Source organism: Budorcas taxicolor, chromosome 14 (genome assembly GCF_023091745.1).
Source record: "Budorcas taxicolor isolate Tak-1 chromosome 14, Takin1.1, whole genome shotgun sequence".
NCBI lineage: Eukaryota > Metazoa > Chordata > Mammalia > Artiodactyla > Bovidae > Budorcas > Budorcas taxicolor.
In genome coordinates, this window is record NC_068923.1 from 16,575,266 (window position 1) to 16,596,340 (window position 21,075).

Consider the following 21,075-nt stretch of genomic DNA (forward strand, 5'->3'; position numbering starts at 1 on the left):
TTGGGAAAAACTCCCATTTAAAAAAAAAAAAAAGAAAAACTCCCATTTTAAACCTTAGGAAACTGGGGATCAGACAGGTTTTGTGGCTTTGATAGCCACAGGCTTGCTTAGTGGTGGAGCTGGGTTTTGGACTAGGCTCAGCACCTGAGCTAGTGGAGTTTGTTTGCTTGTGTGTCTCTAAGTAGATTCTCTCCAATCCAGAAATAAGTTGTCGGATTGATTTGTGTGTGTGTTTCCCATCATGCCTTCATGTCCACTGTGGATGGTAGCACTTAGAACATTCCAGACACCATGCTCTGCTTGTTTATGCATTATCTAACCTAAGCCATTTAACCACGAAACCTGGGAGCCATTTGCTCCATGATAGAAATGAAGAAACAGGCTCAAAGAGACGGAATCCCAACAGCTAGCAGCAAGCTAGCAGAGCTATAAGACTTAAATATGTATCAAACGTACATGTGATAAAGGGAGTTGTTTTAAGGTAATGCGAGGCCCCAAAACTTAGCAGTCCTCAAGCATGTCCTGCTTCCTTTCTGCAGGTTCTGCACCACGAGTTACTGGCCATCCGTGAGGCGTGCATTAAGCTAGAGAAGGACTACCAGCCAGGCATCACGTTCATCGTGGTCCAGAAGAGACACCACACGCGGCTCTTCTGCACTGACAAGAACGAGCGGGTGAGTGTCCCTGGGCCCCCCACCCACCCTGCCACACTGAGGGCCTGGTGACACGGGCATCCCAGGCTCGTGGGGACCGGCCACAGGCATTGGAGCAGGGCTCGCCTCAGCTTGGGGAGCAGTTGGAACCTGTAAACCCCACCGGTTGGGATGCGTCTGGGGGGGTGTCTTTTATCCCATGTGGAAATGACCAAAGGTGAGGCTTCAGAGCCGGTGAGCAGCTGTGGTCCTAGACAGCATGGTGTGAAGGATGAGGTAGAATGAGGGGAAGTGGGAGCCCTCAGGGCAGCTGGGGTGCTCCTGGAAGGGGGCCTGGCAGCTCTCCAGGGGTCCAGTCTGGAGGAGCGTCCAGGCTCCGTTACACCACCTGGCTGCTCCAGGGTAAGAACCGTGTGCGAGCAGGAGGCTCGAGACTTAAAGATGTGACTGCTGAGAACTGTCCACAACTGGGGAGAGATGGGATTCCTTAGATTAAAAGACTGTTCTGTTCCTAACAGGATAATAAAAGTAAATCCACACCTAGACACATTGTCCTAAAACTGCATGGCGTCAAAGTAGCTGCATAAGATATAAGACCTCCCGGGAGGGAAGGACATTAGGTCAGACTGCCCACCAGCAGGACTGGACACTGGGGGTTAGTGTCCATGGGGAGCAGTCCCCGAGAAGTTGACAAACACACCACTAGAGAGGTCTGTTTTAACAGACCACTGTCACAAAGTGAAAGAGGTACCAAGACTGAAAATGGGAAGAGTGGAGGAAACAAGCTGGGGCGGACAGAGCCCTGCTGTGGTGGCCGAGCTCACGCCCAGGGCACAAGCATGAGCTGGCCTCATCCCAGGGCACAGAGGCGGCCTCAGAAGAGGGCTAGACCTCACCCTTCTACAAACCGCATTTTCCATTACCCAGTTTTAAATCCGTGGTAGAAAAAAGCATAAGAAAAGTTAAATTTTTCAGTTTGATTGTAAGGAACGCATGCACTAAAAAGGTAAAGAGTAATCAATTGTGAAATGATCAGAAATGAACGAAAAGGGGAATTTCATACCAAACCCTGTGCAGTGCAGCTAACGCAGCACTTACGGAGGAGGTAGAGACACAGCTGCTGTGTTGTAAAACTAGAAAGAGGGCCATCAGTAAGTCTGAAGCCGCAGGAAGGATGTCATCCCCAGGGGTCGAGGGATAGCTGAGGAGCTGGTGTGTGCAGCCCCCCTGCCGCCTCAGCCTGCAGACCTCTCTTCCCAGGAGTCAGGGGGATCAAAGTCAGCTTTTTCCTGCACTCCACTTTCTCTATAGAAATAGAAAATAGTGAACTAGAAAATGAATCACCCACAGCACAGATTAACAGAAGTGAGGCATACTTCTCTGAAGATTATATAAACCTATCAGGACTGAACAAAAGAGAGAATACTCGTGATGATGTTGGGAGCAAAAGGTGATAATGGCTGGCTGCAGAGGGGGTGTTATTTGAATCATACTGGATAACAGCTTCATGACAGCACGTTGGAAAACAGGAGAAACAGATGCAAATAATCAGTTGTAGAATGACTTCAGTTACCAGGATCAGCTGAGGAGGACAGTCCCAGTTGTCGTCCCAAAGGCATCGGGCCCAGAGAGTTTTACAGGCAAATTGTACCAAGGTGTCACGAGGTAACCATGTTAATGTGTGGCACAGGCTGGGAAAAAAAAAAAAGAGAAACTACTTAGCTTATTTGATGAAGTTAGTCCAGAGGTTTTTATAGGCAAGTTTTAATAAAGCTTCAGAGAATAATCTTGTAGAAAGAATCTCAAAGGACAGAAAAAGTCTGGGGGACTCACATTATGAGGTTAGCCTGATAAAATCACCAAACGTTGTCCAGGATGTGGGTGCTGTGGTGAGGAGCACAGGGTCTGGAGTCAGAAACCCTGGCTCCAGTCCATCCCTGCAGCTTCCGGCTGCTTGACCACAAGCTGTCAGCCCCTCTGCCCTGGACTGCCTTGTGAGAGTGCTGGGAGGGTGGCTGAGCTGACACACAGCACTTAGCGCAAGGTCAGTGCATCATTAGGCCGAGGATTCTCCTGCCCTTTGGACAGGAGTGGAGGCGGATAGCCAACTTGGAGCACAGTTCGGCAGTTCTAGAGATCTACCCTGGAGAAACCCACATGCTTGTATTCAGGGGGACAAATAGTAAAAAATCTCCCCGCTAACAGGAGAAGAGTTTGTGGTGTGTTTATATATTGGCATTTACATAGCAATGAAAAGTAATAAAAAAAAGTAATAAACATTATCTACCAAATGACTGTTGGTCAAAATTGCAATGTGGAACAAACACAGCAAGTAGCAAAATACATAGGATACATGTATACAGGTTTTAAATGTGCAAAGTAACACAGTATAACGCTAATGGAGGCTTAAATATGTAACAAAAATTGTGAGTTTGTGTGGGAGTAAGGAAGTCTAGATTTGAGACTGCAGCATGGAAGGGGGTGCAAAGGTAGGCACTCTTCTCAGGTATTTCGTTTCTTTCTCACGTCTCTGAGGCAGCATGCACCCGTTCAGCAAGCGCTTGCAGAAGGTGCATAGGGGTTATATGGGAGATTTTCTCTTCTGTATGTGTATTTGAAATTGCACAACTTAACAAAAAAAATCGAGTGACTTCGTGATTGATTGGGACTTTGCCGTTCCAGGAGCTGGGTGTTGGGTGGATTTTCAATGGTCAAGTGTAAACTGAGGGTGAGTGGTTTGGTAGGACTTGTAGTCCCACCCACACCCAGCTCCTGGGCTGGTCTCTGGTGGGGCGGCTTGTCCTCCCCAGTGGACTGGAGAAGCCCTAGGCATCTGTCCGGGTTTTCTAGCTCTTCTGCCTTGAGTATTGGCGGGGGCGTTGGGGGTAGGAATGGCTGTCAGGTATCCATCGTCTGGTCTTAGATTTGTATGTTGATGACAGTTTCCATCTTGGCCTCAACAGTTAAAAAAAAAAAAAAACACCCTTCAAGTGGTCCACACAGATGCTTGAGTGAAAGTCCTCAGGGGCCTTTATGAGATGGCAAAAAATAACTCCAGCCCAAACAAAACAGGAACTAGTGTAACGTCAGTTGTTAGTGCGTGTTTAATTTAATGCTGTAGTCCTGAGCAAATGCATAGGCCAACCTAAGGTCTTAAGAATAGACGACAGTGTGGCTGAGTCTCGTTTGCTTGCTTGCATCACTTGGCCACCCCCAGCCGCGTCTAATGGGCTCTTGTGTTGCTCAAGGTTGGGAAAAGCGGAAACATTCCAGCAGGCACAACCGTGGACACGAAAATCACCCACCCGACTGAGTTTGACTTCTACCTGTGTAGTCATGCTGGCATCCAGGTGAGGACAGAGGGTGGACAGGCTCGGTGTCTCTGAGACATCATGCATGCATTCAGCAAACGCTTGCAGAGCGCAGGCCATGTGCCAGGCACTCAGGTGGGCACCCGGGACGTGGTGGTCAGCAGTGAGCCTGGGGCTCTGGCAGTCCTGAGGGGAGGCTGGCGGGTGACCACTGGACAGCGGGGGCTCAGCACCATCCGGCGCTGTCAGGGGCGTGGGGGAGATGATGTCTGGTGGCAAGGGCAAAGGCCTGGCAGGCTGGAGGGGACCAGGGGCGTCCCTGTGTGCCAGGGCTCGGCGAGCACTTGGGGGTCAGGGGGTTAACTGAGGGGCGGGGTTGGCCTCGCATGCCCACCTCACAGGTGAGCGGGCAGGGGTCACGCGGGCATGCCTTGTCCCTCCGGTTAGGAGCCCCACATCCTGCCAGGAGCCATCCTGGGGGAGTGGTGCCCCGTGCAGCTGTGCCCGCTGTCAGCACTACACCACCCCGATGTGAGGCTGTGCCCTGCAGAAGAGGGGCTCCTGGAGGAAGGGCTGAAGTCCCTTCTTGAGGGATCTGATCTAAACTTGGAGGATCACTGTGGACTCCGTACTTCGGACGTCCCGTGGGAACCACACACTGCCGAGGCCCTGGAACAGGGCGTGGCCAACTGGCCGTGGGCACGTCCAGCCTGCAGCCTGTGGGCACAGCCGAGGGCTGAGTGGGTTGTACATCTTTAAAGCGTTGTTGAAAAGGAGGAAGAGGAGCGTGGCTTAGAGAACGTGGAGGCTCCCGTGGTGTTCCCTGTGGCGGCTTCCGTGTCCGGCGGGCGCCTCGCCTGTACTGGCCGCCCAGCGTCCATCACCATCTCTTTCCTGGCCTCCCGCCTCCGGGTGGTGCTCTGGCCCTCCATGGCCTCCAGTTCGGCTGCTGGACCAGCCTTTCCCTGCCTTCCTGCGCAGGCCCTCTCTACTGAGGGAGTCTTGCTTTTGAGACAAGTGCTGTGACAGGATGAGCCTCTGGGGCCTGGCCCTGCTGTGTCCTCAGCAGACCCTCTGACGCTCATGCCCCGCTGCCCGTGGGCCCTGTGACCACCTGGGGTTAAATCCCCAAAGTGGGTGCAGACCGTGGCTCCTCAGAGGACAAGCAGGCCTGCCGCCCACCAACTCTGGGAGCCTGAGCACAGACCAGACGGTGGAAGCAGCCAGCACCCAAGCGGGGGCATCAGGAAGGACCAGGCAGCTGGGTCACGTGGCAGCCAGAGAAAGCCCTTCCCCCGGCTGACCGGCCATGGGTGCCCCGCCAGGCAGGGCAGTGGCCCTCGGGCACCCCCACTTTGTGGGGGAGAAAGGGGAGCAGGTGACCAGTCCATTTCCTTCAGTTTCAAAAGTTTCCAGACTACACACACTGCACAAAATAAATACATGTTCAAACTCCTATTTAAAAGGTGTTAATGAATAACTTATTAGAGATTTCTTGTCTTTATAAATAAAACATCACAGAGGACCTAACGCACACAGATGCTGTCCTCAGAACAGCTACTTCTGTACAGTTGCCTCTCCTGTGATTTCCTACGCACAAGTGAATGTGTGTGTGGTCTGCATTTTACCAGTCGGCGGTCATCTGATGATGCATTGTAAGTAATAGAAAGTTCTCGTCACTGAGCGTCCTCTGTGGCGCTTCCGCTGCGGGCGGAAGCACGGCTTCTCAGCACAGCCGGGCAGGTGAGTCCTGGAGCCCTCTCCGTGTCTGCCTCTCACCCTCTGACCTGCTTTCAGGGAACAAGCAGGCCCTCGCACTACCACGTGCTTTGGGATGACAATCGCTTCTCTTCCGATGAGCTGCAGATCCTCACCTACCAGCTGTGTCACACCTACGTGCGCTGCACACGCTCCGTGTCCATCCCGGCGCCAGCGTACTATGCTCACCTGGTGGCCTTCCGGGCCAGGTACCACCTGGTGGACAAAGAACACGACAGGTGAGTGGCACGCCTCTTCTGCCAGGGTCGTTTCCGCAACAGGCTTTGGCAGCTGCTTTTCCAGAGTGGGACACGGTGGGGTCCCCAGTAGCTGGAGCCAATTGTGACTCAGACACCCGAAAGCCGGCATCTTCGCCGCCACTCGCTAGCTGTTGGCCGTCTTGCTAGAGGGCTGGTGTGTGGTCCTCACTTAGCTATCAGTGTGCTGCCTCGTGATGCGTTAAAGGCTGCACTCTCTCTCTCTCTCTCCCTTCCCCCGACCCCTGCAGTGCTGAAGGAAGCCATACCTCCGGGCAGAGTAATGGACGAGACCATCAGGCGTTGGCAAAGGCCGTGCAGGTCCACCAGGACACGCTGCGCACCATGTACTTTGCTTGACATGTTTCAGTGTTTACGACTGTGTACCGAGTGGGATTCACACGAGACCAGCTACACTCAGACCAACAAATGCCCAGCCCTTCCGTGACAGCCAGCATCGAACATGACACGTCATCCATTTTAGTAGATTCTCCATTTTCCAGAATGCCTTCCGTCCCAGATTTCAAACTTGGATTTTGAACTGCAGACCTGTATGAGACCCCCATTGTCGTAGGAAATATGGTTTGCCAAAATCTTATAAGCTGCTTATTGAAATAGAGTCCCGTGTTTCCTAAAAATCTCCTAAAACCAGTCTATGAACTCAGGGCTTTAAAACATTTTTAATTTATTTGGTCATTCAATTTACTTATTTTTAACACATGATTCTCTATGAAATTGATGGGCTCAATCTAGCTGTGAACATTCTATGAGAGTGAAAGCAACTCAAAACACGTTGTGGTTTTAAAGCCTTGAACATTCTGACGTTGTCACTAAAGTTTATTTCAGAGTGATGCCGGCGTGCTCCTGACCTGGCTCCCACCAGCTGTCCGGGACCCAAGGGCAGGGGCCAGGCGAGACGCCCGGGGTCTCTCGTTCTGCCACCGGCCGCCTTCCACTCAGCTCGAAGGAGGGCACGGTGGCAGAAGATGGGCCGTGTGTGTTTATAACATTTACAGGTCCAGAGAGATTGGCAGACAAGTGCCATTTTAATAAAAAATTATTTAAGAAAAGGAAAAAGACAATATGCCGACAGGCTAATCATAAGATTTGTCCTATAGGACTGTGACATTTATTTTCCAAAGTTTCTAAAGAATACGGGTCTGTGGTGATAAATACAGTACAATCCTTTTTCACTGTTATGTCTTTAACGTAAGAGAAAAAATATATATATCTGGTTTGCAGTATTAATGTGGTAGATAGATGCTGTTTTTCATTTTATTGACTACGGGGTGCTTCTTGTGATCTGTTCAGCATATCAAGAGAGTTCTGGAGCCTGGACCACCCCTTGTGGTTCTCAATGCCGAAGTGCAGGAGTATGCGGTTGACTCCGTGTGGCTGCGGCCCGCCCCCGCGTGCTGAGTGCACAGCCTGGACCCTCCGGGGGCTTGGGTGTGCTCCCGGCAGTCTCTCCCCCTTCCCCGCCCCCTCACCCTCATGTGTCGCTCAGCCGATTAAGCACAAATGGAATGTATGTGTCCTTCCACTCCCAGGAACGAGTCCGTGTAGCAGCGTGCACGTCTCTGCGTGTGGTTTGTTAGCCAAGCGTCATAGGATCTATGCACTGAAACTAGGGAAGGCTGTTGGTGGTGGGCCTCTGCCAGATGCGAGGCCAGTGGTCTGCGAAGGAGCGCTGCCCTCGACGGGTGGCTGGTGGCGGGGTGGCGGGAGAGGCAGCCCCTTTGCTAGAATCTGCATCCTGGCCCCGGACGTGGGTTCGCCAGCCGAGAAACCGTCGCACTGACAGTGGTGCTGTGGATGGCTTGACGAGCTCCGCTGTGCTAAGTGGGCTTTCTGTCCTTGTAGGCAGTTGTTACAGAAACCAAGTCAACGCTCAGTACAGAGAGTCCAGGAAGGAGACGAGCCTTCCCCTAGCGCTGCGTCACGCCTGTAGGTTTCCTTGGGCCCTGCCGATGGCCCTGCCCATCCAGGCCCAACACTGACCTCTTGCGCTGGGGTGTCTCCTGCTGGGGTGAGCGCCTGCCTCCGTCTTGTGCGGGGACTCTGAGGGGCCAGGAGGGGTGGGGACACACTGTGGGGGACGCTTGGCCTGGATTTTGGGGGCAGCAACAAAGGGATGACTATTATTTGTGTCAGTATGTACTCAGAGTGGTGTGTGTGTGCGTGTGCGTGCATGCACGCGTGTGTGCACATGTGGGTGTCTTGTTAATGGCATTAGTCTCTTCTTGCTGTATCTTTTTTTTTTCTTGTTAAATGACAGAAGCCTCTGCTTAAAGAATTGTTGCAATTCCCTGTCATTTTATTATCAAGTGGCACTTTCTCCTATTCCGAGGGACACCAGTAAAGTACACTCTTGGCTTAAATTACTGGGAGCATTCAAGCAAAGGAGGGAATATTTTCACTAAAATACTTTTAAAGTCTTCAATGAAGTTAGTTTTCAGCCATGTTCAGTATCATGTAGAACTGTGTGTCTCCAAGGTATGCTTTTACCACTTACAACAGGATCTCGGGGGGTCGGGGCAGCGGTGGTAAAAGCAACTCAGTCTCCCGCGCTCACTGCCTAGTCAGAGCCTCCGGGGCAGGTGGCTGGGCATTGAGTTTGTCACCGTCAGCTTGGGGCTTGGGCTACCTGGAGTCTGAGAACTGATCTAGAACCTTCTGGAGAGGAAGCTCCCCCAGGCACCCCTTCTGGCAGTTCAGGAAGACGTCTTCTGAGCTAATGCGCTGGGGAAGACTACAGGCTGGCAGAAAATGAGACCTAAATTCTTTAAAAAAAAAAAAAAAATCATTTTGAAGAAAAGCTTTCTTTCTAGAGGGCCAAAGTACTTTGAGAAGGGTACTTTTTACAGCCCTAGGCTTGTTTTATAAAACTATTACTACTTAAGAGAATTCATAAACCAGACGTCTCCAGCTGGGGTAGCTACACACCTTTGTGCATGTCTGATGTTCAGAATTCTAATGGCTGTAGTTACAATTTCTCAGGTAAAGAACTGTTTTCCCAGATTCCTACCAATCCCCCCATTATTAGGATAAGTTCTGAGATAGCATGAAACCTCAGATTTCAGTAGAGTGAGTTCAAGCCCTGCTCACGTGGAAGCCGAGAGGGGCCCCGGCCTGTCTGAGCAGGTCACGCCCAGCCCACCCAGAGTGACCTTGAGGCCGGCCCGAGAGGGGCTCTGGGCACCTCCGGACTCCGCCCGTGTTTGAAGGGTTTCCTGAGGTCCACGCAGGTTGCAGATGTATCCGCTCGCTGGCTTTGCCCCACCCCACTGTTAAGGAAGGTGTGCCTTGCTTTAAGCAGACTGAATGTGAAAATTGTGATGTAGAAATCTGGATTCATTTGAAAGGAAAACTGGGATTTATCTCATCTCTTTAGAAGAGGTGTCTGAATTAGATTCTTATCCTGGAACTCTTCCTAATGTATTTGGTAACATTCACCCGAAGAAAAGTTGATGTAGTCCCCTCCCTTCACCACTTCCTAGTCTGCTAGACGGGCTCTTGCCCTGCTTGCTAAGCGATGAAAGAAACCCAGGGAGCGGTGTCGGTCGCCACGAGGAGAGCCCTCTGGCCCTGCTGAGATGCCAGCCTGCTGTTGGTGTACTTACTTTGATAAGCTCAGATGTCCCCGGTTCAGATACATTGTGTAAAACTGGGCATACCTGTACCTGTAGAAAGGGATTGTTTGGGTTTTGGTTTTCTGTTTCAAAAAGTCTTCACAGATACAGTTGATACTACATTTTAGGGTCTGCCTCTTCTTTTCAAGATTGTGTTGCTTTTCGGTAGCATTTTCACACTCCGTGCATGGGTGTTTGCACCCTGGAACCACAAGACACCCCTGGCCACTTTGTGGCCTTCCCCGGGAGGGCCTGGTCAGAGGTGGAGTGATCTCTGTGTGCTGTGTGAAGTTGGCCGCAGTCAGTGCTGTGACTGATGTTTACCCCAGTGTGTGCTCCTTAAAAGAGACAGTTCAAGTTCAATTACTACAGCAGGGTTGTGGGGGGTGGGTATTGATATATATTGTACGTTACTGTTATTGTTGTTAAATGCAAATGTTGCTATTTATTTTTTTTCCTTTCCGCTCTGGTTTGATTTGCCTGATAATGGATATTCCCGTGCATGTGGTACCTGGTGAATATGACAGAAATTATCTCCCCTAACTTTTATAAATTACCTGATGTTTACCTTCGAGTTTGCTGGATGATTTATTTTTGAAAGCCACAAATGTAATTTTTCTGGATGAATTGTTTTTCTTATATATGCAGCAGTGTGATTTTGCATTGATCTGCAGGGTGATTTAAATTTTATTTTTACAAGGCAGTTTTTCAGGCAGATTATATATTTGATACAATACGTTAAGGGTAGGCCAGCCAAGCGTCCTGCAGCGGGGAGACCAGACTGCCTCGAGGAGGCCTCTGGAGGCCGGGGCGGCTTCTCTCGGCCGCTCGGCGCCAGGCAAGCGCTCGGCTTGCTTCACGGAGCCGTCCCTCGGGATCTGATGGAATCCTTGAGTGGGACTTTGATCTGTTGGACAGTTCAAAGGATTTTTTCATGGGCATTTTCCTACACCTAAAGTAGTTCAATTAGGAGGAGCTTTAGAAGCTAACATAATCCAGACAGTGGACAATCCCAGTGGCCCGGACAAGCCATAGAATTTCCCTGTGACCTCTCTCTAACTCATCTCTCACGCTCATGAGAAAAGGAATGTACAAATAAACAGAAACTTCCTCAGTGTTCATACACCTCGCTTTCAGAGTGCAGATACCTTATTTATATGTAAAGCCCTCCCCCAAAGCAACCAAGAATATTCTCTCTGGCTGCCGTGCCAGCAGTTGCGGCTGCAGTGACGTTTCTCAGTGTAGACACAGTGCACGTGTGACTGTGTGATAGGCTGTCCGTGTTACACACACATGCTGACTTTTTGTAAGGAAAATTTTCAACTCGAAATAATTGCACTGATTTTTTGACAGCTTCCTTTTTATTACGTCCACCTTTGCATCTGCTGTACTTGTTTGAAATGATTGTAAATAGATTTAGGATAAGAAATGGTGTGAGACAACGCGTTGCTTTGTTTCAGTGACTCTGCCACGTTTTTCAGTATTATGTGTTAGAGCTGTGTGGGCTGCCCGCTGCCCTTCCCCCTCTGCAGCCGTGTCTTTGTGTGCGTCTGTGTGTGTGTGTGTGTGTGTGTGTGTGTATGCGCGTGTGTGTGCGCGCACGTGCGTGGTGACCATTCATGAAGGACAAATTAGCCTCTTCGCCGTCTTTTTCTGGAAGGAAGTTTGTGGTCTGTCGAAAGAGTGTGCTCCCTCCTTGCAGTCTGAAGATTTAATTCTAAGAGGATTAGTTGCAAATCCCTTGAATACTTCTGGTCTGTTTAATTCCTTGTCATTTGCCATGACTCCCTAAAGCATTTGCTTCTACCTCCGTCCAGCATTTGACAGCTTGGAGAGGAAGTGTCTGAACGGCCAATGTTACTAGCGAGTCGGGGTCCCCTTGCTTCTCTTCGGTCAGCCGTCACTTGAAAGCCGTGAGGTCGCTGTTGTGTCAGAACGGTCATCTGTGGCTTAATCCGTGGATGCCAGGCAGACCTGAGCCCCAGTGCTGTCCGTCCCTCCGGGCCTCGTGTGCTGGCCAGATGAGAAGTGTGGGCTCCAGCCCAGTGAGTGATTCCACTTGTGGGCAGGCTCCCCAGTAGCAGACACACAAAGGAGCTTTCACACCCACGCCAGCCAGTCACCTGAGGTGTGTTCCCGTCACGTTGACGCCGTCTTGGCGCCTTCACTTAACGCTTTTTTTTGGATGTTTTGCCATTTTGTTGTCTAAAGTGAATGTATTGGCTTAGCCATATCACTACAGAAGGTGGTTTCTCATAAGTACCTTTTAGTTTAAGAATAAATAAATTAACACAGATAAAGGCTACCTCTGAATTCTCAATAGATTCATGTTTGCTTTTAAGCGTAGCTGTCCACACTGAAAATAGCCAAAATGTTGCCTGAATAAACAGAATCGTGAACACCTCTCTGTTCAGTTCTGGCTTGAATATTGCGTGCCATACTGTGACCCCCGGGCAGTCCCCTCCCCGCACCCGGCTGTCCGGGTGGACCAGGGACTCCTCAGGGCTGCCCGGCTCCGAGTGCTGGGACTCTCAGTGGCCGGCAGGAAGGAAGCGCGAGGGCCCTTCTGCGCTGCCCTCGGGTGCAGGGCCTTGGGCGGCGGGACCTGGAAGGGGCCTGCTGTCCTGGCATTTCCCTGTCCTATCTGATATAAGAAAGCACTTTTTCTTTCCTGCTTTACTTATGAATGGGTTGAAAGTGGCTCCTTCTCTCCTCTCCCTTTTTGTACACTCTGTAAAATCACAAAGGTGCTGAAACACCAACTCTCGTGCAAATAGTTCTTAGTAGCTGCATGGTTTCAAAATGCAGTGCGGGTGTCACTGACCTCTGACTTGGGAACCCTTGAGTGCTGTCACTCCATACTTTAAAACGAGCCAAGGTTCCAAAGCAAAATGTTCTGTTCAAATCCAAGGCCATTTGCTTGAGAGGAACACAGCGGCCAGGGCAGCGGCATCCTGATCGGGCGGCGGTTCCCGCTGCCGGTGCTCCGGACTGGACGCCCCCCTGCAGGGCGGCTGGCCTGGGAGAGCTTGGCATCCCATGTGATTTACCACTCTGCCGTTAGAAATATGCTGTGCCCACATGCTGCTGTGGGCCTATCAGGCTCACGCTCTGCTCCTTTGCATCTTCTCTTTAGGTTACTCGTGTTCTCATCTTCAGAAGGTGAGCATTTGCTCCGAAGTCTGGAGGGACAGGCATCTAGGTGGGAGGGGGTAGCCCCAAGCTCCTCTGGACGCACCTCAACCTTGACTTTGGCCCAGAGAGGTTCCAGGGGCACCATTAGGAAGCCCTTGCCTTTAACGCCACATGCTGTGCTAAATTCCCAGAGCGCCAAGTGCCCTTTGCAGTCTTAAGAATGTGCAGTTCTGCGGTCGCGCTGTCCTATAGACAGACCACCCCAAGGGGTGTGGGCATGGGGGCTGCCTGTGGGGGTGCCCGCCACATCCACTGACCCGCTTCAGCCCAGTGGCTGCTGGGCTCTTCAGTGACTGGGTTTGCAGCCAGAATCGCAGGCCCCCAGGGTCCCAGCATGGGGCTGCTCCCTCCTCACCACCTTTGCGCTCATGAAAGGTCACTAGAGATGAGGGAACTGAAGGAGGTTATTGGTGCTTTTGTTAACACGTTTCTGTCTTACTGGTTGATGTGAGAAATGCAGTGTGTTAGACCTTAGATGGCCCTGGTGGTGCGACTGAGGGTTGAGTCCTCACCTTCAGACAGTCCGAGGAGGCTAGTTACAACTTGCTTGGAGCTAGTTACAACTCTCTAGTTACAACTTCCTTGGATGTGAGTAGTTCAGAGTTAAAGCTAAAACACCAAATACTGACCACCCCCACCCCATGTGTTTCTGGGAACCTCGTGTTCAGGCCAACCTCATTCAGTACTTTTGGAATCTTCAAGGTCCTCAGACCTGGGAGTCGATCCCAGGATTGACTTGACAGAACTGGGTACGTGTGGGGAGCGCTGGGCTCCTCTGGGCTCTGGAGATGCTTGGCAACAACCCTAGGTGTGGGCGAGAGCAGCCCCTCCGGCCCAGGAGGCAGGTGGTGCCCAGGCCTCCCTGGCCTCTGGTGGTGCCAAGTGGAGCACATTCTGGAGACCCCATCTCAGCCTCTGTGCCTTTCACGTGGGTCCTTTTGGAATCGCATCAGGGCTGCGTTGTTGTTGGAAGGAAGCTGGCCCTCTGCCCTTGAAGCTGCTTCTGCTCCTTGGCTCCCACGGACGGTCCCCTGCAGGAACCGCTGGGTTCTGGCTGGGGGCTCCTCCCAGGCCCTGAGCACATCTGTCCATAGCACCTCTCTCTCAGTCAGGCGCTGACCGTGACCACCGGCCCACCTGGGGGTTTTGTTCTCAGTTACTCATCGAGAATGTTGGGTGTAACGGAACGAGCTTGTATTCAGGAAGGAACTGGAGCTGGCATTGTGTCTTTGTGAAACGCGTGTGAAGACTCAGAGGTCAGGTGCGGTCTCAGGTGCGGGAGTGCTCTTTGTGGTGGTTTGTGACGTGCGGGGAGTGGTGTCACCTGGAACCGTGCACGCAGGACTCAGGCTCTGCCACCTCGAAGATATAGGTTTTAGCTCGGACTTTTCCAAGCCAGGTACTGAGTTGAAGAGATTTCTTGGCTGATGGTCCAGTTAAAAGCCACCCTTCTCTGTCAGTGGATGGTTTTAAGTGGGGGAAATGACCCAATGTTATTTAAACTTAAAAGGCCTTCTTGGTGGCCACTCTTGGTCCTTCACTCTCCCCTCACTCTCCCTCCTGAAAGGCAGAGGCACCAGCTGGCAGGGGGGCTGGACAGCAATGACTTTCGGTTCCTCTTCAAAGCCAGATATACATGTGACTAGAATCCTGGGAAGTCTGCAGTTTAGCACTAAACTGAAAGTCACCTCCTGAGTTTGATCGTGGATTTTAAATGTAGTTGTTCAAAGTATCAACTCATGTTTTGTAATTATAGACGCAAGTGAGTTTTTACTTTTTAAAGAGTTTTAAGGGAATAATTGTGAGTTTCTGTGCAGCAAAGTGGCTAATTACTCATTAAACATAAGAATGTAGTGTCTAAATCCAGATTTTTTCTTACCTCTGGTACACTTTAGATTGCTTACCTAATATGTATTGAGGGGTTTTTACCCCTGAGTTTTATCAACTTTTCTAGTTTTATTTTATTTTTATAAAATAATTGAAAAAACCAAAAATGAATTCAAAAGTTCCATAGGTAGATCTTTCCCCTTAATTTCCCCCCTGCAAAAAAAAAAAAAAAAAAAAAATTTAGACATTTTGAATCAAAATGTACTATGACCATGTAAAGTTTACTGTTTTCTAAGACGCTGAGCAGCTGAAGGGCCTCATTTCAGGCGGTACTGTGCGTGCTGTCTGCGGACGCGATCACCTGTGCGGTGGGTCTACGTGGCAGCGTCGTGTGCTTGCAGTATAGAGACCGTGCAGTGCTGTTGTGTAAATGGACAGTTCCTGTATAAACTAGTGTTTATATGCATTGGCCTCTGTATAACTTTTCATTTGCTACATGAATTGTAAAATTAAATATGAAATTACAGTACCTGCTAAATACAATTCTGAGGCTTCCTGTCCTTGTCTTTTAGTTTAATACCATTCTGTGTGTTTTGAGGATGTTCCATGCTTGCATGATGCTAGGTGGTAATGCCACTTTAAATTAAGCCTTAATCGGATATTAAATTTGTAAGTTTCAGAGTATGCAAAAATATTAGGCAGAATGAGTTTAAACTGTTCAGATCAAGATGCTGTATCTCAATTCAGCAAGTCTTTTCTCCGGAGTCACAAAGGGAAACTTTTCGCTGGTACAGTGCTTGCTCGCTCTCTGGTCTGGCTGCTGCCATTGCTTGATGAAAATGGGCCATTGTGCATTCCTGTGGCAGTCGGTCAAAGACCTGTTCTGAAAGTCTTGAGACTTTGTCAGGGTTATTTTTAAATGTTTGATTTTTTTTTTCCCTCCAGTTTGAGATGTTTTTATGGCTGATGGAGAGTATGATTTGGGTATAAATCTTTGCAGACCTGCTCATGTTCTAAGCTTTCTTCAGGTAGTGCCACCTGTCATTGCTTCTGCTTACGACTAAATGGGTTTTTGTTTCTGTAAAAGCATCTTAAATTTAGACATAAAATGGAGGGGACCCAGCTTTCTTTACAATGTGGATCTACCTCAGTTAAACAGTTGGGTGCTATTTACTAAGCCTGTCAAACTGAATTGGAGAAAGTAACAAAACAGTGAAATAGATAACTCCACACAAAGCTTGAAAACATAATTTCCGTTTATTTAATAATATTTTTATTTATTTTTGTGCCTTTCATGTTTAATCCTAATACATTGAAAAAATCAGTATGAAATTAAATATTTTATATTGTACATGGGGAGAAAAAGCCCAATTGGCCTTGGAATCTGAGAGATCACCCCAGCTAACTACTAACACATATTGGAATCCCAACTGCCCTCTTGTGAAAAGAAAAAATTATGCCCAAGAGCGAATATGACATTTTACAAGCAAATTTCAAACTCTTCTATGCATATATTTGTAGCTATCACTTCATTTTCTGTGCCAATGAAGGGGCGGCCAAAACAGCTCACACACACTCTTGTCCTTGCTTCTTTCATCACGCGTGCCCCGCCACCCCCGCCCCAGGCATATTTTATAAGTTCCTTTCATAAGCAACGGATGGACTGTTGTCGATTCAGTCTCTCCCGACCTCCTGGTGGGGGTGCTGATAGCCATCGACAGAGGAAGGGAGAGCCCTTGGCTGTGGGGAAGGGGAGCAGGGGGTGCTGCACAGCACCCCAGGATTTCTGTGAGTTAGGAAAGCTTTCTGGCAGGTGAGAAAATAAGATAGGAGATCGATGACTTTCCATGCTTTTATATTTGGCAGTTTACAAGTCTAGACTTTTCCTACTATGGCAATCTTTTTTAATTCTTTGAAGGTAACACAATATTTTGGAGTCTTAAGAATTTGATTTTATACCAATAAGAAATAAAAATTAGGGATCTTTCCTGTAGTATATAGTTTTACTATTTTAAAGAGATCTCTGAATTTTACAAGAGAACCAACATTCCTTAGTGGCGAAACTCTGAAGGTTGATTTGGGAGGCTTTTTGCTGCAGGATCTCAAAAAAAATCGGGATGATTCTAGTTAAATGTTTTTTAATTTTTAAACTTCCATCAGGTCAATACGTAAGCTATATTTTGTAAAGAGTAAATCATCCTTTAGTATGCTGCATGTAAAGATCAGCGTTGTTGCACTTTCTCAGTAATAATAAATGCCCTACAATTGGCTCATCAGTAAGCATTTTGTTTTTTACCTAACAAGAGTACTTTGGGGCAGGTGATTAAATTTATATAGGTACCTCAAGAAAAAGAACCTGAATATGCTGCATTTTGTTTCTTTAGCTTGTATATGTAGCGTTTTGTTCTGCTCTTATTTTTTTGGTTAGATATATGCTTTTTGGACCCCAACAGGCTGTTGAAGAGATCTTAAAGTTACTCTTGTAGGGTTACAGTATCTTTTTTTTTTTTTTTTTAACTTACTGCAATATCTGGTTCAAAGGTTGCCCACCAGGAGATTAATACTTTACCCAGATACACCTGAGAAAAAGGATACCATGTTTATAAGCAGACAATAATGTTTCTAATCCTTTCTGTTCATGCTGCTTTCTTAATTCTTTTCTCCACATCACCAAGAGGTTGGATGACTTACTTCTAAGGTCAGACTTAAACATCATGGCATTTTAGTGTTTTCAACACAGACCTCACAAACTTGCCATTGAGTAAAGTAGCATGATCCTAAAGGTATTGCTGGCGCTAGGCAGCCGCGTCCATCTGGGCTCTGAAGAGCCGGTCTTGACACTTCTATGTTCCCAGCACTCACCCTAAACTGAACAGACGGGGAGTGGTCTTAATTGACAAAGATTAAACTGGTGAAGAAAGCTAAAGGCTGAGACTGAGCATCTATTGTGGTGTTTAAGCTTAGCTGGGTCCTTTCGAGTTTGTTTTACAGCTTACTAGGTTAAGTAGTTTGCACTATTTTTGCAATAAATCCATGGAAAACCTAACAGTTATTTGTTTTGTTTCTTATTGTGTGTATATAAACTAATACTAAAAAGTTTGGCATAGTGTTTTTTTCACCTCTTTACATAACCTTTAACATGCACAGAATGCTGTAAATCTGATAAAATATGATGTGAATGATATTTTATAAAGTTATTTTGTATGGTGTCAATTTTGTTTTGCCTCATAGTATGTCAGCAAAAAATAAAATAAAATAAAATTCCTTGTATTTACAGTGGCCTCTCCCAAAGACCTTCTGTTACTCATGTGTTTATTTGGGGGTTTCCATCCACACAGGTTAAGATTCCAGGCTTCTGAGGTAGAAGCATGCCTTGGGTGACAGAAGTCTAGGGCCTTATTTTATACGTTGGGCCCCTTGAGAATTGGGAGTCTGGGGATAAAAGCCTTGGTTGAACTGGATGGAACAAATGTCGTATCTAGGATAAGGTGGGTGTCCCTACTCTAGCAGCCACGAGAAAGGGTGAAGTAAAAAGTCATTCAGCTAAACCCCAATCAAGCGTGAGCCCCTGAGCTCCATGTTGTGTGGGATACAGCTGACTGTATCTGGGGCCTGAGCCCGGTGGGTCACTTCCTCTCTGCCTGGTGGCCTCTCTCTGGGCTGTCTGACTTCTGTCTGTACTGAAAAGAATACGTCGTGTTGAGAAATAAGGAAGGTAGGATTAAGAAAACAGGAAAATAGCTGAGAATCTCTAGGATAGACACTGAGCTAAAGCAGGCCAAAGTTTTTGTTTTAAAGCTATTTTTTTATTTTTAAGAACAATTAAAAAAATAACATGCGTTCACTATAGAAAATGTAAAAATTCAGATAAACATAACAGTAATCACAACACAAAATCACAATCACACAAAACCTGTATCAAATATTTATAGGGCTTTATTTCTAACAATTAAAATGGAAATAAGTTCTTCAGATTTTTAAAAAGGAAAAAAAAAACGGGGGTGGGGGGTGGGGCAAAGAATAGGAAGCAACCCAAATTGCGAAGTATCCATTCACCTGTGGAATGGGTAAACAAATGGTGCATCCATACAAAGGAATCCTACTCAGCAGTAAAAGAGAATGGACTGCTGATACCTGCCAGTGCACTACACTAAAAATAAAAGGTCAGATTCAAAGCCTACATACTATGTGATTCCATTTATATGACATCCTGGAAAGATGAGTGGGCAAACCATGGTCTGTGGGTGCAACGTGGCCTGCTATGTTTTTGTATGGCATATAAACTAATAATATTGACTTTTACATTCTTAGATGGTTGTAAAGAAGTCAAAAGATTCCGTGACCCATGAAAATCATACAAAATTTAAATGTCAATGTCCATAAAGAAAAGTTTCCTCAAATACAGGCATGCTCATTCCTTTATGTGTTGTCTGTGGCTGCTTTTGAACTAGTAAGAGTTGTCTGGTAGTGAGAGATTCTGTAGCCCACAAAACGGAGAAGTATTTCCCTATGGCCCTTTCCAGAAGAAGTCTGGGACTCCCACTGCCAGGGCGTAGGTGGGGAGCACTGTACCTCAGGGGCGGCGGCTACATGCCTGCCTCTGAGAGCTCAGGACTGCAAGCTGGGGCTTCCCCGGGGGCTCAGTGCTAAAGAATTCACCTGCCAATGCAGGGGACACAGGTCTGACCCCTGGTTCAGGAGGATCCCACATGCCCATGTGCCTCGACTACTGAGCCTGTGCTACAGCCCAGGAGCCACAGCTCCTTAAGGCCCAACAGCCCAGAGCCCGTGCTCCGCGACAGAAGCAGCCACTGCAGTGGCTGGTCCACGCACCGCAGCTAGAGTAGCGCCCCCACTCGGCGCAGCTAGAGAAAAGCCTGTGCAGCGATGAGGACCCAGCACAGCCAAAAATAAATACATGAAATTATTTTTTTAAAAACCTGTATATTTAAAAAGTGGATTTTAAAATATTTTAATAAAATTTAAAAACAAGAGGGACAGAAAACAGGAGCAACTGCCTAGGGATAAGGGAAGGAACTAACTTCAAGGGGATACAGAGGAACATCTGGGGTAACAGAATAGCTCTGTATATGTTGACTGCTGACATGACCAACAGAATGGACATTAAAGGATGATTTTACTGGGTGAAAATTCAAACTCTATTTTAAAAAAAGCCTGAAAAGGCAAGAGCTAAAATATACCTTACGTGAATAGAAATAGGGCTTATGGTTTTCTCTTGGGGATAGTAAAAACAGTTACTATGAAGGAATAGTAAAAATGATGGAGATCTTCAATAATACAAAATGCTTTGTAATTTTTTAAGAAAGACATGCTTAGGCAGAGGTAATATTTCTTAGTGTATTTCATTTAATAATGTGATATGAAGTTTTTCTCCAGGAATAGAAGTATTAGACAGTGCTTGTTATTGGACTTCAGTGGTTAAGACTGCATGCTTCCACTGCAGAAGGCTCAGGTTTGATCCCTGGTTGGGGAACTAAGATCCCACATGTTGGTCAGCTAACGCAGGAGACCCAGGTTCGATCATTGATGGGGAAGATTCCACAAGGCTTGGGGCACCTAACCCTGTAAGCCATACCTACTGAGCCCATGCACCTAGAGCCGTGCTCTCAAACAGAGAAGCCGCTGCAGTGAGAAGCCCGCAGACCGAAACTCGGAGAGGCCCACAGGCCACAGCCAGAGAAATCCTACACAGCAACAAAGACTCAGGCAGCCAAAACTAAACTAATTTATGCAAACAGAGAAGTCACCGCAATGAGAAGCCCATAGAACCAACTCGGAGAGGCCCATAGGCCACAGCCAGAGAAATCCTACACAGCAACAAAGACTCAGGACAGCCAAAACTAATTTAAAAAAAAAAAGACTACTAGAGGGTTCTAAAACTAGTTCCATAAAGCATTTTACTATTAAAATATATACAGCTTTTAAATCAGAACTACAATGAGGTATCATCTCACACGGTACAGAAAAAGTCTACAAACAATAAATGCTGGAGAGAGTGTGGAGAAAAGGGAACCCTCCTGCACTGTTGGTGGGAATGAAAACTAGTAGAGCCACTATACAGAATAGTATGGAGATTCCTTAAAAAACCAGGAATAAAACTACCATATGACCCAGCAATCCCACTATTGGGCATATACGCTGAGGGAACCATAACTGACGCGTACACCCCAATGCCCACTGCAGCACTACTTACGACAGATAGGACGCAGAGCCACCTAGATGTCCACCGACAGATGAATGGATGAAGAAGTAGCACATACACACAAAGATTACTCAGCTATGAAAAGCAGTGCATCTGAGTCAGCTTTAATGAGGTGGACAAACCTAGAGCCTATTACACAGTGAAGGAAGTCAGAAAGAGAAAGACAAATATTGTACATTAACGCATATGTAAGGAATCTAGAAAGATGGTACTGAAGAA

The 21,075-nt window shown here is 47.7% G+C and overlaps 1 protein-coding gene across 3 annotated transcripts in view; it reads left to right on the forward strand.

Annotated features, from left to right (window-relative positions):
* The window catches only part of AGO2 (argonaute RISC catalytic component 2), an 82,270-nt gene extending 74,243 nt beyond the window's left edge, over positions 1–8,027 (forward strand). For all 3 annotated transcript variants that reach the window (XM_052652001.1, XM_052652003.1, XM_052652002.1), the window contains exons 16-19: positions 540–674; positions 3,902–4,003; positions 5,762–5,961; positions 6,231–8,027. In XM_052652001.1, coding sequence (XP_052507961.1) covers positions 540–674; positions 3,902–4,003; positions 5,762–5,961; positions 6,231–6,339 — 546 coding nt within the window. In that variant the 3' untranslated portion in view covers positions 6,340–8,027. The remainder of the gene's footprint in view (positions 1–539; positions 675–3,901; positions 4,004–5,761; positions 5,962–6,230) is intronic.
* Positions 8,028–21,075: the final 13,048 nt, after the last annotated feature.